This window comes from Fusarium redolens (genome assembly GCF_020744475.1).
Source record: "Fusarium redolens strain MPI-CAGE-AT-0023 chromosome Unknown BKA55scaffold_4, whole genome shotgun sequence".
NCBI classification, from domain to species: domain Eukaryota; kingdom Fungi; phylum Ascomycota; class Sordariomycetes; order Hypocreales; family Nectriaceae; genus Fusarium; species Fusarium redolens.
Genome location: NW_025763667.1, coordinates 1,740,410 through 1,767,304, shown reverse-complemented (window position 1 = coordinate 1,767,304; position 26,895 = coordinate 1,740,410). Strand labels below are relative to the sequence as shown.

The window sequence follows — 26,895 nt, the reverse complement described above, 5'->3', positions numbered from 1 at the left end:
CACTGGACTTTTTTAATCAATTTTTGCATCTCCATGATTATAATTAGGTGCCATGACTGGGCGGGCTACGAAGCTGGTTTCACCTGGTGATACTGCATCTCGTCTTCCAAGGTTGAGTCATCATGAATTAGTAGACAGCAAAATAATATGAGGTATGAGTCAATTAAAAAGAAAGTATATCAATCATCGAATAAGAAATTGGCAATCTCAGTTGGATGTCTTCATATGGAAATGGCAGTCACGATGAGTCACTCTCCAATTCGCGTTAATGAATTTGGTTGTGCTCACGTAAGGAATCAACCCCAGAGACAGTGGAGAAGCTCGCCACTCCATCAACATCACGATAAAAACACACCCGTCTCTCCATTTCCATTGATTTCCCAATTACAGATCATAGCCATTATTCTGAGGCTGTATAGTACCGTTCTTTCCTTGCGCGGAGTTTGGGTTCATTTCGCGTCAATCGCTAGTTTTCAACTTCAACCATCGCCAAAATACCACCATTAACCGGCCAGCGACAGCCCACCTCTAAAAACGTCATGATTTCTACCAAAAAGTCAGGCTCGCCACAGACCCGTAAACAGGCTGTGGCTGAAGCCTCTTCTTCTAGAGTCGTCCCAAAGCCTGTGCCAGATTCGCAAGCTCAGGATCCTAGGACATATCAGATCGATCAGCTGCGGCGACGCTATTCGCCAAAGGAGACCACCGCGCCAGACGGTGCGACTTCATTGCTGTTCAAGATTAAGCCCTCGGATCCTGACTTTCCTTTTGAGCTGGCTGCTCTCGAGTGTGATCTCCGTGTCCCGCAGGCATATCCGGATGAGAAGCCGGTGCTGCATGTGAAGAACAAGGACATCCCAAGGGGTTTTGGTATCAATATCGAGAGAGGATGGGATGGACTCGTGGAGGAGAGACCTGGGGCTACGTTGCTCGCTCACACACGAGAGTTGGACAAGAATTTGGAAAAGTTTCTGTCTGAGCAAAAGGCCGAGACAGTCAAGCTCGTGACCTTTAGGGACACGAGGCATGTGGAGGCACAAAAACCTCAGACAAACGAGCCAGTACAGCCCAAGCAAGTCTCTGAGCCAGCTCCGCCAAAACCTCCCACCCCCTTTACGTACGTTCCAGAACCGTCGTACACAAGAGATGAAATCGCCGCTGCAAAGGAACGACGTGCTCTTGAGATTCGTCAGCTCGAGGCGCGTATGAAGAGGACACCCGAGTATCGTCGTTCTCCTGATGGCGTCGTGTACACGCTGCCGCTGCAACCACTAAAGCGCTCGGAGCTTCCACCAGGACTGCAATCTGTCAGGAGTCTTCACTTGATTATTCCGCTGATTTATCCCCTACAGAACCTCCGCATTCAGCTCAATAATGTCGAGCCTGAAGATGCGGAGCCTGTAGAGGATCTCTTCTGTGAAAAAGCAGCTGAGCAACAGCAGATGTCTCTCATGAGTCATCTCAACTACCTCGCACAAAACATCCACAAACTGGCGAAGCAGGCACAGGCACAGGCACCCAAGGTCGAACCAGCAGCGTCGGTACCTGAAGATCAACCCAAAGATGCAAAGGAAACGGAGTCAAAGTCTGAAGATAGCCATATTCAGGTAATCCCGCGACCTCCTGAGTGGAACCACGTCGATGGAGATGAATCTGAAGATGACTCCAGCTCTGATGATGCTGATGAGGGCGGTGCTGTGTTAGAAAATGAAGAGAAGGAACCACAGGTCGCCATGCCAGGTGAAACCCCTGAGCGCGGTACCATGTTGTCGTTTCCATCTATTGAGTTGCACGGTATTGAAATACTTCAGCTCTCCATCTTGGGTATCTGTGTGAAGTGCGAGCGATGCAAGACAGTCAACGAGGTCACAGGCCTAAAGCCTGACGTCGAGAAGACATTGAGCTGCAAGAAGTGTGCAACGCCGTTTGCCGTCAAGTATCGACCTACACTGGTTCACGAGCATTCTACTAGGGCTGGGTTCCTAGATCTCGCTGGGTGCAAAGTGGCAGATATGCTTCCCAGCACCTTTGTCCCAACCTGCGAGAGATGCTCTACCCCAGCTCCTGGTCTTGTCTCAGTACGGGGTTCCTCTGTCACCAATGTCTGCCGAGACTGTCACGGTCATTTCACTTTCAAGATCCCTGAAGTTAAGTTCCTCTTCATCACACCTGGTTCGCGCCCTCCGCCTACCGCAGGGCCGCGGCGGAAGCAGGAGAAGCTGGGCCTTCACGCGGGAGAGCAACTCCCAAACAAGGGCGCATGCTCGCACTACCGAAAGTCCTACCGATGGTTCCGTTTCTCATGCTGCAGCCGGGTTCATCCCTGTGACAAGTGCCATGATGATATGGAAGATCATATCAATGAATGGGCCAACCGTATCATCTGCGGCTGGTGTAGTCGCGAGCAAAACTATTCTTCAGCAGTTGAGGCGTGTAGATACTGCGGCCGGTACCTGATAGGCAGAAAGGGCAGGGGATTTTGGGAAGGCGGGAAAGGGACCCGTGATAGGAGAATGATGAGTCGGAAGGATCCGAGAAAGTACAAGAGGATTGGTGGCTCGGCAGCTAAAGACAAAGAGACCTAGAATGGGCCTTGCCTGGCGGTTCTTTGTCACAGCTGAGAGGCGCCAGGCTGAAGCTTTCTGAGTGCACTGTACATCAGCTGTCAGCTTAGATGTAACCCCATATCAGCTGAACGATAATGCTCGTTGCCACTGGTCATCATTGCCTTTCTCAGCGGTTACGAGCCGCCAGTATTTACACTTCATGAAGATCTGTAACCATGGCGATAATAGAAAAGGATTGTCACCGTTTCGCAAACAAGAGTACCAATCTTGGACATGTGAAACGTGTGAAGGGTGGGGGTTACGCAGCCCATTCATGTGAGCATCCTGATTCTATTCCCGTCGGTATCTCGCTGTAGCGACGATATGATTTGAAGATGTGGGAATGGAGTGTCACATTGAGTTATGAGGCGTTTGTGTGGGAGTAAATGGCGGCAATTGGTGGGAAGGTTATTATTGGTGATTATTATTATGTTGAGAAGAAATAAATGGCTGAGAATAAAAATTTAAATAGGCAAATAAGATATGAGGATTAAATCGCTACCTACTAATTGGTTCCTGTTACATCCAGTCGGAATGGGTGGTGGTGATTGTAGTCAGCACAATGCTTAAAGAATACTTGCGAATATGTTGATAAACTATGGAGTATAAGTACGCCGCTTTATTTTAGCGATACGGCCAAGTTGTTGGGAGATACTGTGATGAATTCTAGAGTGCAAGTTGAATCATTTGTCTTGTCTTCTGTGTGGTTGTTGCGCGGATTCATATGGTCTGAATGACGATACATTGGCGATTACCCCCCATAAAGATCATGTTGATGTATGTAAAGATTGATTGGATGCAGAGTTTTCAGGGTGTGTATTGAATGAAGTCGTACGCAGCCGTTGGATATCACGCAATTCTTCATCACTTTGCCATTACATACTGCAGGGCATGCGCTGTAATGCTGCAACTCACATGCGTCCTGCGAACTACTGTTGGCATGTGAAGCGAGGGGAACAAAAGAGAGAGTTTTCTCAGCGGTATCGGACACGATATTCAAGTTATTGCTTATGTTGGCGACATCGGATGCGTTGGAAGTTGAGGCGTGACGTGCTGCGCGGGATGATTGATGGGAGCGTGGGATGTGGTGAGATAATTTGATAAGATAGATAACAGATGGATGTTCTTCTGGAAGCTGAGATCAAGTCACGCGTGAATATGCAATTAATGTTAACTTGTTTAGGTGTAACAAGATGCGTCTGGCTAAGGCTCTGAGCATGACAGGACGACCAACGGTATGCAGGGACTGTAGGGCAAGGTGTTGAAGAATATGGCCCACGATTGAACAATAACGAACCAATGTCTGAGCCGTATCAAAGCACAATGTAAGTCGACTTGAAGGCATCACCAAACAAGTGATTCGATAGCCAATGCTGTGGCGTACCAGTTTACCCCATAGTCCACTCTGAATCATGGATGGACCCCTGTAAAAGGCATCACAGGACTGTTCTAGCTTTCGACGCTGAGGTGTATTTCTGGCTTCCTCTCCACTCTGGGTGATGCCACATGAGGAATATTGAAACAAACACAGACTTATTACCCCTGATGCCTCGACAGGAGAGCGTGATATTTTCTAGCTCAGTTTGTTGTTTGCTTCACTCCCCTTTCTTTGATACTTGGCCGAGTAATGAAAGAATGAAAGAGGCGCCTGAATGACCGCGGATCAACGGACAGACGCGCCGGACCGTCGCTGGCCCCCATCACGGGACCTAATTATGGCTGGACGGGGATGAGATCCGTGGTTAGTTTAGTGCTTTGTGAAACTTGAGAGAGTCAGTTGAGGTGAAGCCAAGTCAGATCATGCCAGGGCAGAGTTCAATGGCTTTGACTATGGCTTGTGAAAGGTATTTTACAGAAGGCTTCAATTTTCATCAAATACTCCAGTCACACCCTGTCTCTAACATTCCGTCTGTTCCTTTGTCGAGTATCACTTAACAAACAGATGACCTTGATATGAAACGACTAGATATATCAATCATCTCGGTCAACCTTGTTAGCATAGTTTGGCTTCATGTCACGGCCACGGAGACCAGACAGACTCACACGTGCGCCATGACCCCCATGCGTAAGCCCTGTCTCTATTCATCCCATGTTATCATGCCTTCAGGCTTCTCATCTCATTTTCCCTTGTGCCAAGCCAACGTTCCCGACTCAGGCTTGCCCCCGCGGGTCCTCTTCCGGCGCCAGGGAGACCCCTGAAAGTGACAGACAGGGGAGGCCTAAGCCCTTCTAGAAGGTCAAAGCAGGCATGATGTCGTGAGTTGATGCCCAGTGATTTATCAGACAAATAATAATATTTCATTCCATTTTATTATTTTAGTTGATTTGTTTAAACGGTGGTTTATACCATGGCTACTAAACGGTGACCGTTTGCTTCAAGACCAGTTTATTGGAGTTGGTCACGGATGATACCGATACTGCGTTAATTGTAGTGATCACATCCACCAATTGCTTCTGCCACTAGTATCCCTCTCTCCAGACTCAACCCCTATCTCGCAAAGACTGAACATAGAGATATAACTGATATTCAATTGATCCTACCGTTTTCCAACTACCTGCCATTAAATCAAAACATAAACAGACTCCGGGTTTAACATCAAAAACCAATTCGCATATCAAAAACCCTTTGGCCTAAATCCATCTCCTGGCGTAGATAAATGCTTGTCTATGGCCCCCAATCCAAATCCTCAACTCGCCTCCCTGATCTGATGATATTTACCGAGCTGCACTCTGCACGTCGGGACTCTCAACCCATGGTCCCCGCTATCGCATCTCAACCGCTGTCAGAGGTCAGCCCGTGAAACCGTCAACCCCAGGTGGAATTTTTGTATTGGTAACGAATAGGCGAATTCCTTAGGCTTCACCAGATACTGTGATTGGATCTTCTCAGCACAGTTGCTCCATGGGTATAATAAAAAGAACGGTGTGGACTTGGGCTTTAATCCTTGGGAGTGTGCTCGAAGGATCGACGGGCTCATCTCGACCCTTGGCTTCGCTTGGAACTCCATCGATATCGCGGCTAAAGCAAGGGGTATATGTTGGGCATCACCAACAGACGAGCATCCGCATTGCTATTTCGGGACGAGTAAAGCACCGGAGTCCGGAGCCCTAGTTTGATTGCCCCGTAGCCTTATGGAGAATCTTGTCTGAGAAACAATACCAGGCCCGCCCTATCGCGGTATCCGAGAATCGACTTTCCGGTGTCGTCTCTGCCCTGACTTGGGCATCCGAATCCTCTGGAAGTTTCGGGCACCTTGCGAACAGACACAGGATCAAGGCTAAGCCGGCCAAGAGGCTACCTGTCATCCAGAGACACTGCAGCGCTTTCGCCACGGCGTTCATCATGTGCTCGTGTTGACCAAGGCTTCCCTGTTCGACGGAGGCTTTGATCATCTTCAAGGCGTTGCTGATCTGAGCTGTGTCGAGGCCCATCTTTCCGAGCTCCTTTTCCAGCTGAACGGAGAAGACCGCGATACCAATGGCGATTCCCATGCATTGGCCCATCGTTCGAAGGACATAGATCATGCTGATTGCATGTCCAGCACCCTCCTCATCGACTGTGGCTTGTACACCAATATTCATGACTGGAATAAGCAGGCCCATTGCGATGCCCAGGAATAAGGTGATGACCAAGATCACCCACGTTGGGGTATCCTTATCAAGAATTGTCATAACTCCAAGCATGATGACCAGGAGAGCCCAACCACCAAGCAAGAAGCCCATGTATCGTCCTGTCTTGCACGCAACAAATCCCACCACAGCCGCCATAGGAGCGACGGTGATAGTAGCTGGAAGTGCCCACACGCCAGTCATAAGCGGTGACTGGCCTTTGATACCAAGAAAGTAGACGGCAAGATAATATAGGACCATCCACATGAGAATGCCGTGAATAGTCGCACTGGCAAACTGGAGGACTGTCGATCGATGTCGGAACATACTCTTTCGAAACATAGGCCTTTTTGTCGTCTTCTCATAGAATCCTAGCCCTATGAACGCGAGGATCGAAATGATTAGAGGAACGATAACCGCTGCTGACTTCCAGGGGAAGCGTGAACCACCCCAAGTCAGAGGGAGGAGCAGACTGACACTGGCGATGATGTATAGGAAAATTCCCACCCAGTCGAGATTCTTGATGAGACGCAGGTTTCGCTTCTCTTTATCATATCCTAGGAGAAACATACCTCCTATCAGGCTACTCCCAAGGAATGGAAGGGTGCACCAAAAGATCCATCTCTACAACGATTAGTATCAGGACATGTGGTATGGTAATAAAGGATACATGCCCATTGGGAGTCTTTGTTCTCAACAACAGCCCCTCCAATGAGAGGTCCAGCAATAGTTCCAAGGGCCCAAGAGATGTTCTGATACGCCATCCATCGCGAACGCTCACGGATCGCGAACAGATCGGCGTGAATCATACCCGACAATGCCTGAGGTCCTCCTGATCCTATTCCTTGTACAGCTCGACCTGCAAGAAGCATTATGCTACTTGCTGCAGTGCCGCAGAGGACCGTTCCAAGGATGAAGATGACGAGGGCTGCGATATATGCTGGCCTTCTCCCAACGACATGTGCGATTTCGGCAAAGATGGGCTGAGCTATAGCTGTCGCCAACAGGAACACCGAGCCCATACTCAGGCTTTCGGAAAAGGATGCATTCAGTTCTCTTGCGAGTGACTGGATCCCTGTAAGTGATGGCTCCACAACTGGGAAGGGGTAACTTACAGGAAGGACAACGCAAATGCAAGTCGCATCGAACGCCTGAACGAGAGAAACCGTATTCATCACGAGCAAGATGCTCAGCTTGCGGAGATGACTGAGCTTTGGTTTATCTCCATGTTGTTCTTGAACCTGGCCTTGGGAGGCAACAGGCGCAACGGCCTCTTGGACCTTTTCGGTCGTCATGTTTGCCATGATTGAAGATGGTTGTAAGGATGAAAATTCCAGAATCACGACAGGGCACACAGTATTTGTGACATTTATAATCAGGTCGATCAGCCAATTCCTTCATGATAAGATCACGTAAAGTTTTAGGGCTTTTGTTTACCAAACGTTAAATAGGTAAACAAGGCCAGGTGTAATCAAGGGGATGAGGGGGTCTTCACCTTTACAAACACTCATGTGCCAGAAATGTTCCTCAAAAGTCTTCTGCTATTCATCAGAAATAACAGCCATGGAACACCTTAATGGCCCGGCGATCCTTTCTGGATTCCTCATGTCCAGTGTTGTTTACTGGCATGTTTACTTCCTTGTTGACTACCTCCTCCGCAAATATACCCCAACCATTCACGAACGACTCAAGCGCGAAGACGAGTTGCGGAAACTCTTGCCCCTCATTATCACACTTGTCCGAATGGCCTTCGGACTTACTGTAACTCTGCCGTCCTGTATTCAAGCTGCGAGAACTACACCATGGGGAGTCGATCAGCCCCTGAATAACGCAGGGAAAGTTTGCATTGTATCGCAGCTCGCAGTGTGGTCCAACGAGCTGCCTCAGGCCCAGTTCTACTCTGTGGAGCTGTTCGTACACCATATTCTTTGTCTTGTTGCAACAGCCAACATCATTCTTTCGCCGCCGATACACCAAATCAAGCCTCTCTACATCTACTTTGGGTCACTGTGTGGTGATATCGGGCCGGGATCTGTCATGATACTACGAATGGCTGGCCATAAGCTCAAGACCTCGAAGCTGTTGTACAATGTTTCCTTGGGGTCGACCTTGCTGTCGATCTTTTGTCGCATTGGAGGCGCTTTCTACACCCTAACCCACGTCCTCACCGATCCCTATAATCTTGCCGACTGGGTAAGCGCCCTTGGAATCTTGCTCTTTGGATCCTACTCTACATACACTGCGTTTCAACACTTGGGACGACTCGAAATCATCAAAGTCGATCCCGTGCGATACAAGGTCACGTACTTCTGCCAATTCGCGGTGCCTATCTCGCACTCGTTATTGGCAGTCGCCTGTAGCTTTACACTCCTATCAACCTTGTTCCTGTACGGAATCTTCCTTGAGCGACCTTTGAGGCCTGGTGAAACACATCGACAGTCACTTCATAGCCTTATTGCCGTCGCAATTGGGATGACGGGAGCTCTAATTGCAAGGCTCGCTTACCCGCAAAATGCCTCCCGATCTAATCCATGGGGACGTTTGTACGTTCCGTTTGGCACAATCTTGGCAGGTATATGTATCTCAATCATCGGCACTTTCACGAACGATGCGGACCGCGACAAAGTTCTGGCATCGATAGGGGTCAGCTTACCTTTGTTCTTCTCCCTTGCCAGGGTAGCTCAATACTACGCAGCCAAGGACGTAGAAGCAGCGCGTGATGCGAAGCTGCCTCCAGCGGACAGCTTCATAAGGAGACACGCGGAGATTGCTCTAGAACATGCTGTCATATTCATCATCATTCTGGCACTTTTGATTCCCAACCTCCTGAGTCTCCTGGACGCAGCACGTCTTTCAATTGCAGCATGCCTTGTCGTGCAACTCCGATATCGTTGGACTATCATGCCTCTAGCCGCTGCAAACATCCATGGGCTAGCAGGCGTTTTGCTAGCTATCGTGCTCATCGTGTTGGAGCCTGGCTTCATTGCCTTTGCCACAACGGGAAGATACATTCGCCTTGAAAGTTCCTGGACCGCCATTTTCCAAAACTATCTGCTTCTTGGGGGAACTGTCATGGCTGCCATCTTTGTGCCAAGATCCGAAACTGCATCTAGGCCATGCGAGACTGTGACAAAGCCTTGCAGGTCGAAGAGATTCCATCCTATCACCATTCTCTTCGTCTTCTTCTGCATTTTGCAGGCAATGTTGATTCGAAAGTACATGACTTTCGATGGGAAGACGCCAGAGATTTGTCCTGGTTTTGTGAACTTTCGATCAATCTTTTCAGACGTTTACACTTGGGTGGGCGCACTACACATGGCTTCATTGCCGGTAGTTGTTTTAAGGGAGCTGGAGTAGGAATGCATTAGGAAACATCGATTGTGTTTCAAAGACTCTCACGCACTCAGCCGTTTTCCTATAATTCATTCCCGCTCCACTGCTTGTTTGTTCACTGCCTGCCACCTGCCGGACACTGGCAGCTCAGCTTGCCTTTTTCACCTCGTCACTGTGAATCAGTGGCCTAGGCAACATAATATTATTTTCCTTTATCCATCCTCTCTCTTTTTTATTTGTACGTGACTGAATCTGCGTCTTCTTTTCTGCCGGGGCTTCTTCCATTCCTCTCACCTCCCAAACTCCAGTCATGTCGGCCGAACAATCACAGGAGGAAACTCATTCGCAGCGAGAGAGAGATCTCTCTGCAAAACTCGAAGAGGCAGAGTTGGCGATCCAAGCCAATTCGCGACGTGAAGCAAAACTCCTTGCCGAACTTCTCGAAGCAAAGACAACGCTTCTCGATGAATCACAACAACGCGAGCATCGCCTTTCGAACCAGCTGAAACAAAACACAGTTGACCTTGATGCGTCTCACAAAAGAGAGAAGAAAACTTTGACCGAACTTGAAAAACTTACTTCCGAGTTTGATGCCTTCAAGAAGAGCGCCGATGACCCGTCATCGGAAATGCTTGAGAAAGAAGCTGCTCTCGTTGCGTCTCGACAGCAGGAACGACAACTGTCGATGGAGCTTCAAAGTATCAAGAATGAGATTTCCTCCTATAAAAACAGCCGAAAATCTATGAACAAAGAGCTTGCCGACGCAAAGAAGGATCTGGAACAATCTCGGGGCCGTGTAACGGAACAATCAACTCGCCTCCAGGAGGCCAATGACAAGGTCCGAGAACTTTCAAAGGAGCTAGAACGATCCAAACAAGAGATTCTTGATATGGGCAAGGCCAGTGAACAGGCAGGCCGTAACTACCAGAGCCTTTGGTCTCGGTACAACAGACTACAAGAATCCAATCAGAACAATCAACATTGCCAACAATCGACAGCCCAATGGCCGCCGCTTCCATCATCCTCTCGGGGTTTTCGATTCGATGAGCCGCCACAAGAAATAAACCCTATTTTTGACTTCAGGCGCGGAGCGTATCAGCAAGGGTCGCATGTTGATGTGGCACAGAGGTTCGGAACACCGACATACTCGACGGCCAAGTTCGGCACAGTGAGTACTATACTGCCAGGAGGCTCACGGTCATTCAGTTTCGACGGCAGTTCTCAACCAAAGACTACTTTCAACGGTTTTGGAGCTGCCACCCTGCAGCAGAATCCCCAACCTATTCCTCCCAGTGGCACTGGAAACCAGAAACGGCAACAAGATAACCAGCCTCAGCAAGGTGCAGCCGATCCCAAGAGACTTAAGAGGGAGACATAGCTTTTCAGAAAGCTAAATTTTGAGATAACAGCTCCTCAATACGTCGAAACTACGACATGAATGGTGTCGTTTCTTCTTCATGCATGAGATTGGAGATAGCTCGGTGTGCTACACATCGAATCACACGTATAAAGACATTCCACACAATGTCCATGGTCACTGGACGTCAGTAAACATGTTAAAAGCCCTAAATTTTGAGCAGCAGGGATGATGGAGGAAAGGAATTTCTAAGAAACACATGGTGGGCGAAAATGGACGGATATGCTGTCGGAATCATGGTTGGGGATTTCAGCGATGTGTGAAGCACGACTCAACAGAAACAGTCAATATCTACTGAAAATTGTAATTTTAATGCTTCCTCAAGCCTCAGTTCAACGTTATACCGAGAGGTCTTATAGTTGAGTCTCCACCTGGTGGTTCAACTTGCTATGATAACGTACTTGCAATCTTTTATGAACTTCCTCTAACAATGTCCTTCATGTGGCATAAAGAGGTATCGTCTTTGATATTGACTGATGTACTAAGACTACAATGATTAGCTATCGCAAAACGACCGTACACGAGGACAAGATATAAGAAAGATCTCCTTTTACCCAAGCGAACTCATATCATTACCCTTATTACCCGAACAGCAAGATTCCTTTACATCTGCAGAGACTATGTGCTTCACTGTGATAACCAAAGTTGCGATAATCTCTACTATATATTTGGAGAAACTCCTCGCTTAGAAATATCGTATGTTTCTTGAGCTTGTCCTGAGTTTGATCGCCTGGTGATTGACCTTTGGTGATGCAATTGAGGTCTCAGGCTGGGCGTGGTGATTGTCGAGTTAGCAAGACAACCATTCGCTTTGTATCGTCAACTTGTCGATCGTGCGAGTCATGACATCTTGTCAAAGACTGGCTAGCAAGTCAAGTTTCTACAATAGTCTTAAGAAAGTGACATGGTGTGAAGGACTTGACATCATTGGAGATCAGATCTCCTATTGCCGAACTTGCTATGATGTAATGGATGCTTTTGGCGATCCGATCCAGCAAACTTTAGGAACAGAAGAGCCAAATATGGTATTGAGGCTTAGTTCCTGGCTAATGTGGAAGAGACAAACAATTGAATTGGTCGCGAGTCAAGTGTTTATGTTACTATGCACACTCCTGAGACTGATCGTATCCATTTGCCCCTTGGCCCAACAACTGTCCTTAGGAAAGGTATTGGCCAATAGAAATATTTGAAAGTCATTGAAAAGATATAGGAAGTTAAATGGTGAGATTATGTGATTGGTATAATAGTCGATGTATCTGTGGCCTGATCCTATAGCTAACCCCAGGTAGATTATACAAATACTTTGCCATATATGGTTGAAGAAGGATGTCTCGTCGACTACGGTACGAGACTTGTATTGAGCATCACTTCCATAACTAGCACCGTTAACTGGCCATCCTTCAACTTACAACTATAAATCTGTATGAGGGCATCGCGGGGTTTCTCCCTATGCCACCCTCCAGTAACACAACCCGTTTCAGATTAAACAATAAAGTATTGAGTATTAGGCAAGGTTAAAATCTCTGACATCATATCAGATCTTTTCTTGACCGAGGTAGCTGAAACGGGGTGTTTCAATGTCCATTTTCGGCATCACGTGGGAGTAATTTCATCAGCGATGATATGTATGTCAACTCTAGGCTGCCACTCGACTTTCATATGATTGATTTCTATTACAATTAAATCTTACACCGACTCAGGATCAGGGATACTCTGACATTATCACATTGTGCGTGCCAACGCATCGACTCGGCCCGTATGCCACCATCCTTGGCCACGGGCCGTGGATCGACACCTCATCTTGTGGTGAATACCACCAACCTTCAGGCACAGCAACTGCTGAAGGGCCGAGAATATGCTGCTCTGGGGTGTCAACCCATATTCCAGCCCCGGGCCCGCGGATCAGACCCTCGATGCATCCGCATGAATGCGATGGCCAGCATCCAGGTTCTCCGCATCAACCCATCACCAGGCCTCCTCTCTGACCATCACATGTCGCCTGTCAAACTAAAAGGAGAAGCTGCCATCTTTATCATCTCCTCTTGATTACGGCCCTCCGATCCGATCAGGGTCTTCGTTTGCACGGCATAGTTTCTCCGTCGGCTGACCCCTACTGTCTTCCCCGGAACATGGGGTTTCGGCTTCAATTTCAACCCACGCAGAACCGTTTGTTTGGGAAGTTGGGGAAATCCGGACGAATTTGGGGGTCAAATTGCTCGGGAGGGGGTGGCAACTTGACAGTCGACAGCAAAGCACATGGAAGCCAATGGCCTGGAAGCTGGAAGCTCCCCGTGGCATGATACCATGTCAGCAGGCACAGGGCCCTGCAGGCTATTATGTCTGGTAAAACCTGGAGTCTGGGGTAACATGAGTTTGATATGCACGACCTGCCCGTCTCAGCAGAGGCGCAGCCGAACCGCTGATTACCAGTAAACGATTATTAGTCAAGGACTCTGGATAAGAACTGCATCAATTTGCGTGTTTTGTGATAATCTCTGTCTTATCAGCCAAGTGCATTGGGTAGTTTCCAGCATCAGAAGACACCTTTGCCTATACCACCATCAAAAGCCTTCAGCCGACGAGGAGGCTTATTCTTCGATCGACATGATGGCTTTATGCTAAAACCACACTGGTGGTACTGCACACAACCAGACAGCGAGTCTGGGCATTTACTATAGCCATATCTGGCATGTTCCAGTATATCACTGCTTAGGCCTCTATAATAGGATGTTGACAATTCAGCCGCTCACGCAAGAATGGTCGACGAGTTGCACACGACAGTCAACTTGGCGTTGTTGACACAACGTCTCAGCAATATCAAGGCTGAATTCAATAGACGTCAATGGTCGACATCGTTCCCCCCCCCCCCCCAAACTTCAATCAATTACCGGCCGCGGCACAATGGCTTTAAACTCTCGGCAGAAGATACAAAGGAGGGAATATCAACGGCCACTTTGGTGGGTGCGGAGAACCTTCACCACGTGGTACGCTTAAGAAATGGTAGTAGGTACATGAGATACCTCCAAAACGCAGGAAATTGACATCTGCTTAAGCTAAGCACTAGGGGTGACAGTCAACTAAAGTTGCCCAGTCGGCTTCATGTTCGGCAAGTCTAAGCTTCGAGTGGTGTTCTCAAGGGGTATATTTTGTCGGTATTCAATTCATCTGAGGTTTCCAACACGCGGCTGAACAACCTTGAGCTGAAGTGCAGACCTTGGATCAACCAAGCCACTCCAACAACTGTAGTTTCACTTGAATCGTAATTCACATCCTCCACCATCTCCAACTGTTATCCCCTCATCGGCGACTCCGTTGATAATGGACCATGAAACGCATGCCCACATGGTGATTACCGATAGAATCTGCGGACCCATATTGTCGACTTTGCCTCCCGTGGCTAGGAAGATGACACAGCCACACGGATTTCACGTGTCAAATATGTCAACGAGTGAAAGTAAAAAAGCGATCCATTTATTTATCACAGCTGCACCAATAAGAGAATATCAATTACCCTGCCATTGCCGGACCGACAGAGGCAGTAACGGTTAACTGATATCAATGGCTTTGAGAAGGGCCGCGGCGAGACATGCAAACGGTGATGAGGGTCCCGTCCCAGCAAAAAGGCATTATTGAGGGGCCGAGGAGCGCCGTAAAGTCGCCGGAAACAAGACGATTCTTATCAGTGGAGATGTTGAAGTTTATGGAGTTTGTTCTGGAGGCCTTCTGGATCCATTCGATCTCACAAAATCTCATGAGTCAGCTCTGTCTGGCTGACATCGGGGCATGGCGGAGACTGATGATGTAAGAACCAGATTTTGATGCCCAACCATAACCGTTTGCATTAGAGTTTACAAGGCTGATTACAGGGAGGCCAAACTGTTCCGTTCCAGATATCTTCTCCACTACGGATCCGAAAAGAGATTGGGTGGAGATGAGGGATAAAATACCGAATTAAATTATTGATTTATCGAATTTCTCATTCGTCGGGCCATTGTTGGGGTGTTGATAACTAACAAGACTTGAAGTTGCATTTCACAGTGTAATGTCTCGTCGAAATGCCAGAAAATACCGCGTTGTTTTAGCTCAGCATCCTCTGCTGCCGCATCGTCAACAGTTGCCTTTTCGAGCCTCAGCTTTAACCCGCGCGTGATCGAGAGAAAATTGATGGAGGTGTGAGATGTTCTTCTCCACGTGCGGGAGAAGACTTCGAGAAGGCCTAAAGGCCTCATGAGGGTGATGGGTGATTGGTCAGGGCACCTCGGACTGAAGTCCGCCCACCACCAGCCATAATAGGGATAAAGTAATGGTTCGTGCTCGACAACACCATCATGGATAAATCATGAATGGAAGCCTGAGGTGTCAATGTGGATCGTGAGATTACTGCGCTTGTGTTCCCAAGTCCCAAGACTCCGACAACGGGCGCTCAAGACAAACGCGGTTGTCCCTAAAGTGTCTAAGTGTGTATGGCTGTTCTTACGGGAGATGGTCCGTACGTAACTACTCTTCCCGTGCTCAGTTCCCTGCTAGAAGTAGAACAGATGTCTCATTTCCGGTTCACTATTCGGTCATAGGCGACCGAGATGACCTCGTCTCGACATCAAAACACCACAACCCGTTTGCATCATTGAACAACGCATCAACACCAAAGAATGCGAAAATCCCATTCTCATTGCACAGATCCATAGCCGCGTGATGTTCCGATGCGGGTTCGTCAGAGCAAGATCTGCGAGATTTGGAGATTCTGGGGTGTCGCGAGAACACACCACTTGCACCCCAGAGTATGACGTAGCAACACCCCAGATCTCGATGGATCTTGGAGAAGCAGAAACATCGATATCAACTCGAGTTTTCGATACTGACCACTGTTTAAGTTACAGGCTGCAGGACAGGACAGCAGCCCTGCATACCCGTTGTGATGTTTAATTGATCACCAGCCTTGGCTCACCAAATTTGTTATTTTGACGAGAGGGCAATCGCGATATCACAACATGTGCCTGATTTTTGTCATTGCACACCACAACCTTTTCGTTTTGTGGTTTTTCTCGATAGCTTCTCCATTGTTGATCTTATTACAGTGTGGACCGCTTTAGGCATGGTTTCCTATTGATACATCAACATCAGTCTCCAGTCAATAGGTTCTGGGGCATCAATACACATAATGTACACCAAAAATGGCAAAAGTCCAGCATCTCGGACTCTCGGTGGGTTTCCGGTCAGTAATTAAATAGTAAGAGTTAAGTAAGCAGTCCCGAATCTTCTTCGTTACTACTACCTGATATCCTGTAATTTCTCGTGTTAGTGGATGATGATTCCGCAAACCCCGGTGAACCCTTGGTCGTTGGTCGTAACCCCGTCTGGGGAGGATCGTGGGTTGGCAGTAGTCAAACTCTAAGGGTGACTGACCAATTATTCAATTTATTTTATTCAGTATCAGTCAATTGAATTAATTAATTCCCAGTTTTCGAAACGGAATGTATTTTTCTTACTTGACGCCGAGATTTAGATCCGGGGCTTCTACCTAGATGCTCACGACTCATGCATGCAAACGATGTCATAGGCCACGAGGAATATGTTTCCACTTGAGGCAAGGCGAGGTTAACAAGGCTTGCTCCGGCTAAAGGTTGATCAGGTCACAGGGGCATGTCAACTTTTGACAGGTGCTGTAAGAGACGCTGACAGTGGAGGCTACAGGTCTGAATCCACGTGAGGCCCTTCTGATGTCAGCCATGACCCGTCTCTAGATCTGTCGGCATTCCTTTCGATTCAGGAACCTTGGCGTACTGCAGATTCGCTGCAAGTGACCATTAACTTGGCAGTGAGAAAGATCTACAGCTCATTTGGAGAAGAGTCGGTTGACTGGATGCATTGCATATTCAGGCTACCATTTGCACCCTCTTGTCCGGCATCAGATGTGAAAAATTCTGTTCTGCTCGACTCTATAGGTATCTAATGAGCACGCACGCAATAGAACCAGGCGGTGAATGAGCGGCATTAAACACATGAAAGACGGTCAGGCATGAGCTCAAAGTTGAGCGCAGCATGCACGTCAAAAAGGACCCTTGTTGCATTGCACGACATTCTATCACGGATAAAAAAGCCCTCTTTTTGCGCCATAAATTCCCCAGGTTTCCGAGAACAGAATCAGCGGACAGTGGGCACCCGACGCCCGCCGGATGGGAGCCCCACCTTCGGCGGATGGGCCCTGAGAGACAATGGATGACTTGAAGGGAAAAGGGTCTTTAGAATTGGATGCCGAAGTCGACCGACATTAGATCCATGGCTGCCTGCCTGTGCCGAGGAGAGTTGCAATGAAATGGAGCATAACCATGGCACATGTGAGCTGCGAGACATGAGAATCCCGAGCTTTCGGACCGCTTAACTTCACTTTAAGGGAATCAGGAATGTTATGGTCACGGTTATGGATGTGGTGCCTGAGGAGAACCCTGAAAGCCGCATGAGCTTGGCCCGGCAGTCCAGAACAGACGGGATATCATGAGGCTTTACAAATATCCAGGCAGCATTCTTCAAACCGCTCGGCACAGTAAAACAGCGGCACTGGGGCTTAAATATCCGGGAGCTTCGAAGACGGCTCAAACCAACACAAGCGCAGGCTCTCAGTAAACTCATGCAGGGTCCTATTCCCCTCCGAGTTTCCGATCGGTAATTGAGCCAATCTGGCTCGTCTTATTTCCGCTGCTCACTCCCCCAGCAAAACATATAATTCTCATTTCTCATTGGTCGGAAAACACTTATCTGCCATTTACGGAACTTTGTCTCGATTTTTCCAGTATTCGGTTTAGCCTAAACGACATCTTCTCCTCTGACAGTTTGCTCTTCTTTCTGACTCAGACTTAAACACTCCCTGCACCCTACCAGAGAGTCCCGACGATGCGAAATCCCTTCCTGTCAGCCACGAGACAAGGCACATGCACGCCCCCCCCCCTTGCTAACATCCTCAATTGTTCTAGTTTCGTTTTCCCATGACCGAGAGGTGCTGAAAACTCCAAGCGCACATATCGCAAAAAGCAAACTGATAATCAGTGGGGACAAAATGCAATTCGTTAATGGCAACTCCAACACCATGTGATCTCATCCAAAGGCAAAATGGCTATGCGGAGAGAAGAAAAAGATAGTCGGATGACCACAGAAAATTCTCCAGATTCTCCGCAGTCAAGTCAGCAACATGTGGTTCTTTTTCTGGGGAATTGAACACGTCAAAGCTTTTTAAAAAAGAGGGGAGATATTGATATTTGGTTTTCGTCTAAACGCCATTGACGCTTGGAAAAAGTATGTGTTGAATACGAGTGAATCTGAGCTCAGGCACACAGAGTCGATGGCCTCTGCTTACATGCGTGTGTGAGTGTCTCTGTCAGTGTTGACGATGCCATGGGCTTCCCCGGAAAATCCTGAGCGGGAGAGGCGTCGTTGTCTCTTGTTCCCTTTGCCTTTGCCTTTCAAAAGTCTCTGATTGACTTCCCCACACGCAGGGAGTCTTAGGTGAAGCAATTGACTGGCTATCATTGCATCTCTGGCATAACTTGTCAGAAATGACTGATTTCAAACACGTCTCCTTATCCAGCCTCATTTTGCGCAAATGCCTTTGAAACAACTCATTCTCGTTCACGGAGTCAGAGCCCGCCCTCCTTTCATTTGGTACGCGATGTGGCGCCTAGTTCGTGAGCTCCGGCTGCGGCTCCGCAGGATATGGCGTCCTCCACAATTTGGCCGTGAGCAGAGTGAATCAAGACGCGTTGCAATGATCAAATGGTCTGGACTAGACATATGTGTCTAGAACCTGAATACATCGTGCTGGCGTAGAGCTGATGATAGAATGCAGTAGTTTGAACGATACGAGATGCACGTTGGGTTGCTTCAATCATATGTTAATCACGTCTCTAGCTGTCTGCCATCTTCAATTACATAAAGAACTATCATCATTCACATGCAGTCAGAGTTAAAAACTCAAAATAGTTGATTATGGGTTGTCCAATGCTACATTTCCCAATCGTGGCTTTGTCGCTGCAACCCTTACCCTTAAATCGCAATCTCAGGTCAGGAACGCAAAAAGGAAAGAAGCCAAAAAACATCCGTTTGCCCAGGTATATTCCAAGGAACAGAACCCCCGAAGTCTAGTATTTTGGCCGAGGGCGGAGATACAAGGGAGTCGTTTGGACGAGATTGGACTTACGCGTGTTGTTCTTTAGCGTCCGGTTGTCCCCCTTCAGCTTACCTACGCCTACCTACTGACGGGAGGTTGGGATCGGTTTCTTGAATGCCGATGCCGGCGCGACTTGAACGTGGACACCCTTTCAATTCAGGTCGACTTGAGATGAGAATAACTAACGTGAGAACCCATGTGAAAAACTCAATGGCGCGTTCCAGGTCCCAGAAGCAAGTGCCCGATGGCTTGGCAGCACTGGGGATGGTGTTGAACTTGCCAAGCCAGTCGTTTTATGTCAATGGTCATCTTGTAAACTTGTTGCTGAAGACGGCTCACGACGGTTCTAACTTGACCTCGTGTTGTTGTTGACCTTACCCTCAGAGTCTTGTTTACTACTGCGCTGTGTTAGCTTGCATATTTCCCCAACAAAGACAGCACTGCCTTATGCTAAAGACTAGAAGAGAAGTAGCAGCCATTATTCGATAGCTCCTACGACTGACCGCTCGAGCAGACTACGGGTATTCTCGCAAAGTCCCATGTTCTTTTTTGTCTAGCGACTCACGCCATTTATTACCGACAGTTTGGTAGGCTTGCCAGTGATTTACTTGAGATGCAGAGTATCCTCGTAGAGTTGACAACACTGAATGATGAAAACTGTCTCAAAGATTCAATTCAAGTTTTGACATGTGCTCACTCTGACTCTCTCCTCCTCTCGCAAGACCCAAAAGCCAATTGATCCAGTCACGAGCTCTACAAAGCCTGCAGTGCTGGCTTGCTTGGTTGGGTCTGCCACACTCAAATGGCCTACAAGGCTTGTGGCTTCTCCTCCCCGAGCCAATAGGATTTCTGCCTATCAGGATTAAACGGCCGCTGGTGTTTGTTTGTCTGCAACCCTCAGCTCTGAAGGTGCTGGCTCAGGTTTGAAAAACACCCGGGATTGATGACGTCCATCCTGGGTCATGTCTCCAACAATCCTTGAAGCATCCAGGAACCTTGGAACCCTCCCGACATTCCATCACAACACCACACACATTGCGTCTTGATGATCGATTCAATCAATTAGGTCAAGTCATTGTTTGTTCAACGTGAAAAGTTTTATTCATGTTTTTGCGGAAACCTCTTTCTCTTAGACAATTCGCCTTTTTTGCGAGTTTTTTTGATGAGTGACTCGTTTGATCTTTTCCTTTTCCATCTCAGCCTCTCTCTCTCTCGCTCATACATCCCTTTTCGCTTGTCATCATCCACTGCTTTGACTTTTGTTTTCGCCTTTTGCGCTTGCTCGAGTAAGACCAATGACCGTATTTCGTGACCCATGCTCCGCCTTAACTCAGGTTCCCCTCCACCTCAAACTTTCATAGCGAAATCATATCCTCAGGTTGCCCCAGAAATCTTCCCCATATGAAAACTACAAGTACACGTGCCCCGAGCCAGGAAATGACGAAACAAGAGCCTACCGCGGCCTTGAAAAAACACGATTTCATGGTATCATAACGTTAAGAGTCCCCGCCATGAGTGATAAAAAGATAAAATACTTCAGTTCCGTTTCGCTAAACGAGTTGTAAAACAAATGCTGCCAAGTGCAGCTTAAAAAAACGCTCAATGCTGATGTGATGATGCCTTTCGTGCGCCGTCCAATGCACAATCGTAGTGGGTATAGTTGTGTCGGTATGGTATAATATGGTATGGGTATCACTTACCACCCCTTGGAGTGGTATCCGTCGCTGGCCTCCTTGGAAAAGTATTGATTCCAGCTGCTCGCGTTCACATCCTCGCTCTTCTTCATGCAAGGCTTCTCGGGGTACTGCTTCAGGTTGGCCACATCGTGTGATGTATGTCGTCGCTTGAGGACGGCATTGGCTGTCGAGGACTTCTGCTGTCGCTCCCAAAGGAGATGACGTCGAAGAGACTCGGTCAACTCAGTCGCCAGCATGTTGCGACGAGTAGTGCGAGGTGACAGCGCAGCTTGAGGCTGGATGTGGTTGGGGCCAGTCATGATGGGCTGAGCGCTAGACCTAGGTACCTCATGAATAGGCTTGAGACCAGGACCACGCATGCCCTTCATCATCAGGGGAGCCTCGTCAGAGTCATTAGGCGAGGCACCCAGTGACGGACCATTGGCCATGCGAGATCGTGGAATGGCTGATGTCGATTGGGAGGCGTGGTTACCAAGATTGCGTGCGCGATCATTCTGGGCAAGCATGAGGGTAATGAGCGATCGTCGGGATGTCAAGTTGGGCTTGGAATCCACCCGCTGGAAGAACTTGTCGTCCATGCTGGATTTGCCGCTCTCTTCCATTGAGTCCTCCCAGTCCGAAGAGTCGTCATCATCATCGATGGCGCTCTCGTCGATGTAGTCGTCGGTATCCGAGTCTACAGCAGCCTCATCATCAATCGTCCGTGTCATAACATTATTACTGAAAGAGGCCTGCTTCTTGCGTGCAGAGAGGAGCGAGCCAGGTCGTGATGAAGCCATTGCGCTCTTGAGTGAGCCGTCCTCTTCAGAGGAGCCGCCGATCTGAAACACGGGCTTCTTGATGATGGGAATGATGGGCTTGCTGTTGCTGAGGCTCTGGTCCTGTTCACTAGACGAACAAGAGCCACCAAGCGCGAAGCGAGCGGGCTTCTTGGATTGCACCACCTTGGCAGCAGGCGATGACTTGGGCTCAGGGATCGCGTCTGATGATTGAGCAGCACCGGAAATAGTTCGAGGGGTAGGGATCTGGGAAGGTGAGAAGCCACGCACAACAGTGGTGCGGGAGAGACTTTGAGGCGAAGGTTGTGGCGAGCCCTCTGAAGCTGTGATGGACTTTGCAGGCGATTGTGACTCGGTCGTAGTAGAACCAGATCGCTCGAAAGAAGGAGGAACTGGAAGGGACTCCTTGGTGACAGGAGCAACATGAGGAGCCGACAGAGGACCCTTGTCCTTAACAATGGAAACAATCATCTTCTCGAAGTCGTCGGAGCTGATGTGGCGTTCGCGCTTGCTTCGGGTGCTGGCGCAAGAATCTTGACGTCGTACACGAGGGCGGGCGATCTCAAGTGGTGCTGATAATGAAGAAAAGTCGACGGCCTCTTCGTCTACGAGAGACTCAACACTGCCTGACAGTTGAGGCAGATCGGGTATCCTCGACTCGGAAGGAATGTTCTGGGGAAGAGTTTGTGTAGTGGGTGCTGTCTTTTCTTCGTTGTCGACGACAAAGGTTTCCCTTTGCCACAGTCGCCAGCTAAGGTTCTCTAGTCTTCGACCTTGTTCAACGGAGTCTGCACACCGAGAGAAGACTGACTGGTCAGCATATAAGCAGGCAACACAAACAAGAGACGACTTACCGGTCCACATGCTATACAGATTGGCGGGATTGCCAGTATCGACCTTGTGGATGACGTTCGCATCCACTGTCAAAACATGAGTATCTAAACGATAGGGCATAATGTGTCTTGGACCTGTCGATTAATCGACTGGGAAGAGTTGCGAGGGTGGGTGCGAATAAGTCGTCCAAGTCTTGTAAGTGCAATCGAAGTAGTGGACAAGTTCTGTATAGGTCGTCGGCGGAGTAAATCGAATTAGAGCCGACAATGCACCAGAGCGTAGTAAAGATGTTGAGTTTCGAGGTGGAGAAGCCTTAAGTCGCGGGCGGTGAAGTCGAGGGAGTTGAGGGTCAATGTAAGCGAATTTGGCGTGTCAGTGTGATGTCGAGGTGGATGCTGCGGTTCATGGGGATCCTCGAGTAGACATGTACTGTATGTGTAAAGGCGATTCCTGGTGCAAGGTCGTTCTTTCAAAATCCTTTCAATGGATGTTGATGTTGGTGTTGCTTGGTGTAAGTGTAAATGTATGTGGAGGAGGACGAACAAAGTCCGGGGGGATCAAACGTAGTTATTCTTGTTTGGTCTGTGGGAAGAAAGACGGATTGGGGGAAGGGAGTCGCGGTGTGCGCTATGTAAATGGAGTCTAAGGTACCTTTAGCACAAGCACAAGTGCACGCCAGGCCCAGGGGTGTCGGACCGCAGGGGCGTGGGCCCCCAAGAGGGGGTGCGAGCCACTCTGGCCGGGGTGGCTCAGGTACGTACTTAGAGGAGAAATGGAGGGGGGATTGGAAATAGCGGGTACCACCCAAATAGCACAAGCCCAAGTTTCCCAGTACAAGACGGAGGTACCGCGGCGCGGGAGAATTTTCGCTGTCAATGGACGCTGAAGTTCGCTCAGGATGAGTCCAGTGATTGAATTGATTCCTGTGGGGTGCCATCTCAACCTTACACTTTTACAGAGGCGTGACCAGACGGATTCAGTTGAGAATGGGGGTAAAGTGGCGGTACAGCACAGCACAGCATAGTACAGCAAAAACATGACAACGAAGACCAAAGAGCTATTTATTGCTCGTTTGTGTCTTTGACTCTCTTTCCACTGTTAACAAAGGACCCTCTCGAATCAAGAATCTGCCAATGTCATGTCCAAGCCAGGGCACAGGATGGTAGAGGTGGAGGTGGGAAGGCCTGTAGACTGTTCGACTTCGGCGACACAGCAGACAAGGACAGGGCTTCTGTCAGGGGGAGGAACACGGGTGGAGGTGGCAGAGAGGGGGAGGCAAATTCTTCCTGGTGACCAGTTTCCACGGGTCTTTACCTTAAGAGGCACTTATTGTGTTCAAGCAGCGGGTCACTTTGATACCCAACAGAGTTTAGACTCAGAGACATGAGGCCAGTCCTCTTTGGGCTATATTTGAACTACCTGATCAAGTAAGTGGCCCACCTGAGACAGTAACGGAGCGAGCACAGACGAACGCGGTCTCGGGAGTGCAAACGGTTCTATCTCTCAGTGTCCCCTATCTCTTCCCTAACGGGGCTACGGCCTCCTGTAACGGAAAGCAGATCCTGCTGTCCGTTTGACGTTCTGGAACGTTGACAGCTTGTCATGTGTCCTGTCCATCTCCCTTGAACGGCTCCGTTGTGAACTGAGACTGAATCGGGCATCCGAGTCCAGAACTGCGGACGACCCTGTTGTTTGCCTTACCAGGTCCATTTCCCCCCACTGTCATTCTCTTGGGACCTTCTGTCTCCCACGGATGAAGCACCCTGTAGCCCGCTATTCATCAGGGACCTGTCTGAGGCCCCATCACAAGTCACGTTGGTGATTCCAAGCCTCGCTTTGTGTTGTTCTGGCCCGGATTAACCGCGGTGTTAACATTCACCAAGGCATTTGATGCTGAGAATAGTGAGACTCGGTAGGGGCGAACGGCTCTCTTGGAAACCGTTAGCTCGATAGCTTCAAGGCACATGATAGACCCTGAGAGAATTTTCGCCGAGTATGGTGTTGAAGACCCCGACCGGTCATGTCAATGGTGTTTTTGACATTGAGCTTCAATTCCAATCCCAACCCGGTATAATCAACAGACGCCCGTGTTGAAGCGTCAATTGGTCCGCTTGCAATCCAGGCTTCCACTTCAACGGCGAATTGACGTGATTCTGGGCGATCTGGGATTGGAAATGAGACTCCTGCTAGTGATTCTCGCCCTGGAGAACCCCCAGAGGATCGTGGGGATTCATTGACTTGACCCGTTCTCGATGGCATAACCAAAATCCGGTGACCCCGTGATAACAACGAGCCCCAGATTGTCATCCGCACACTGCACCTCGCCTCCGCAAGCGGCCACGGGCCTTTGAGTGATCTCGCCTAGAAATTCATTTGTCGACAGAAAGCAAGGAAAGGCTGTAAGCGGTGGAAGTGCAGGCGGGTAACGACTGATGACTGATGACCGTGTCCATGCGCCTGACCACGGAGCTCATTCCGACGGGACGAAGCCGAGTCGAGTCACTCTGGAGGTGAGGTTTTTGCGCCGTAACTTGTAACTATCCCTCTGCCCAGAATCAGTTGGGCAGGACTTGCCTCCCGTGCGTTCTGCTGCGTTGATGCGCCCGATATCGTGGGATAGGCGTGACCACGGACATATGCCGAGCAGATCAGACGAGAAACTTGCTACCAGCTCATAAATGAATATCCCGAGGCTTCAGTGACGATACCTGGGGTAGGTCACCTGCCATGATGTTCCAGGATCCTCGGCACCACTCATTGTCGAGAGGCTTAACCGTTACAGTCGGCAGTCAAGGCAGCTTCAAGGGAGGCAGACTTGAATTGAGCCTTGTCAACCTGGGTTGTGATGAGCTGAGGCCTTGCTGAGGCCTCTGTCGTCATGTTCAGGGGCGCTTCTTCAGGGTCCTGGCGACTCAGCGCTTGGCGCTCCAGGTCAGCAGACGCGCTGCCGTCGCATCAGGCCAACCATCCATCCCAACCGTTGTGAGGTGACGCTTGCCAGCGCATAAAACAGCATCTGCAGCCATATGACTCTCCTGAAGGGCATTCTATTTTCACATTTTGGCCTCTCATTTCCTTGCTTGCACCACCGGGCTGTAAACACAGGGCTTCAGTGGTGGACGCCTCAGTAATCCTCGCAGCGATCATCACAGCCTGTCTAGGTTTCCAAGATGACCGTCAAGTTTTCTCAATGACTGGTCAGATTTCAGAGCGCCGACAGGCTGGTGACCCTGGAGTTCGCATCTTTGCCTGCCTCAGATATGTTATTGGAAACCATTTATTACTACCAAAGCAATTATGTGTTCCAGGCCCCTTGTAGCCATGGGATTAGAAACTTATGACTCTTGTCTAAGCTGTATTGACCATTGGATCTCCTTCTTCCTATGAGGGTCCAGGGTATTCAAGGTGGCAAGATCATGTCTTTACTGTCCTAGTTTTGGTTCCTCTATGCCGTTCATTCGTAAGCTAGTTTGTAAGTTATCTCATTCTCAAATATTTATCCCTTTCAATAACGACAGATATTGGGTCCAATTTGAGGCGTCTTCTGAGGCCAGCGATATGGAGGATGACATGCGTAGTAGATGGCGTGTTTGAAATTGCATACGATGTGAGGTGAGCAGCCATGTAAGAGCCCCTGACAATTGGTTAATCAGGATATCTCGATCGCCTTTCGGTTCTTCGATCTTGCAGTTCAGCCTGCCTTAATGCCTTAACAATCACCTGTCCTGCGTTGAAGATCTGGCTGCCGTCATTCTCCGCTGCATGCTTAGCTAAAGCTAAAGTGGTAGATCGCGGTAGACCAGGATGGTAATCATGTCAAAAATTTGATGTGCCGGTAATTGTCTGTGAAGTGACATATGGATTAGATGTCGAAGAGATGCGTTGGATACCCTTAGCACAGCCCTTGTATTCAACGCTCATTCATGATAGAAATCATGCAAAAACTCCTCTTGTCCGGCCCATTGGTAGACAAAAAAGAATGAATGTGGCTTTATGACGTCTCATGGAAGCGCCCCGTCCCACTGCCAATGCTGTTTCTGTACCATTGCGTCGTCCAATGCCACCGAAACGTGGACCAGATACCATGAATAGGAATGCGGTATTATTCCAACAGCTTCGATATGATTGTGCGTGCGATAAAAAAAGAAGAGGGGCTTGAGGGGATTATCGCAGCGGGCAATTGGCAAACAAACAAGCAGGCAAGCATAAAACACCGAGACTAGAGGAACAAGAGGCTCCAAAGTGAGGTGAGTGCTAATAATTCACCTTACGAATCGTAACATCATAACCCACCTGAGCCAGCTAAAAGTTCACCTTGGGTGAAGACTCGCACCCAAAAGAGACCAAAATCTCCCCCCGCGCGGGCCGATAAGCGATAAGAGCTCTTTCTTCACACATCATACCCTCCACTTCGTCAGTCGGTTCTTGGCTTCCTTGTGCTGCCCCTCGCTACTGTAGGTAC

General features: G+C 48.8%; 5 protein-coding genes across 5 annotated transcripts; 3 read left to right on the top strand and 2 right to left on the bottom strand.

Moving 5' to 3' along the window:
- Window positions 1-539: 539 nt before the first annotated feature.
- BKA55DRAFT_536255 (uncharacterized protein) lies at window positions 540-2,585 on the top strand (the record flags this gene model as incomplete). Its single annotated transcript, XM_046189801.1, has 1 exon — window positions 540-2,585. The coding sequence occupies one exon, from the start codon at window positions 540-542 to the stop codon at window positions 2,583-2,585; it is 2,046 nt and encodes a 681-aa protein (XP_046053125.1).
- A 3,129-nt stretch (window positions 2,586-5,714) lies between these two features.
- On the bottom strand, window positions 5,715-7,510 carry BKA55DRAFT_591415 (major facilitator superfamily domain-containing protein; the record flags this gene model as incomplete). Its single annotated transcript, XM_046195241.1, has 3 exons — window positions 5,715-6,839; window positions 6,890-7,282; window positions 7,331-7,510. The coding sequence occupies 3 exons, from the start codon at window positions 7,508-7,510 to the stop codon at window positions 5,715-5,717; spliced, it is 1,698 nt and encodes a 565-aa protein (XP_046053124.1).
- Window positions 7,511-7,778: 268 nt separating this feature from the next.
- BKA55DRAFT_686823 (uncharacterized protein) lies at window positions 7,779-9,572 on the top strand (the record flags this gene model as incomplete). Its single annotated transcript, XM_046198986.1, has 1 exon — window positions 7,779-9,572. One exon carries the CDS (start codon window positions 7,779-7,781, stop codon window positions 9,570-9,572), a length of 1,794 nt encoding a protein of 597 aa, XP_046053123.1.
- A 325-nt stretch (window positions 9,573-9,897) lies between these two features.
- On the top strand, window positions 9,898-11,321 carry BKA55DRAFT_560807 (uncharacterized protein). The gene has a single exon (XM_046192116.1). The coding sequence runs from the start codon at window positions 10,177-10,179 to the stop codon at window positions 10,924-10,926; it is 750 nt and encodes a 249-aa protein (XP_046053122.1). The 5' UTR covers window positions 9,898-10,176; the 3' UTR covers window positions 10,927-11,321.
- A 9,498-nt stretch (window positions 11,322-20,819) lies between these two features.
- Window positions 20,820-22,553, bottom strand: BKA55DRAFT_503666 (uncharacterized protein; the record flags this gene model as incomplete). The annotated part of the gene is made up of 2 exons (XM_046187026.1): window positions 20,820-22,387; window positions 22,454-22,553. 2 exons carry the CDS (start codon window positions 22,551-22,553, stop codon window positions 20,820-20,822), a joined length of 1,668 nt encoding a protein of 555 aa, XP_046053121.1.
- Window positions 22,554-26,895: the final 4,342 nt, after the last annotated feature.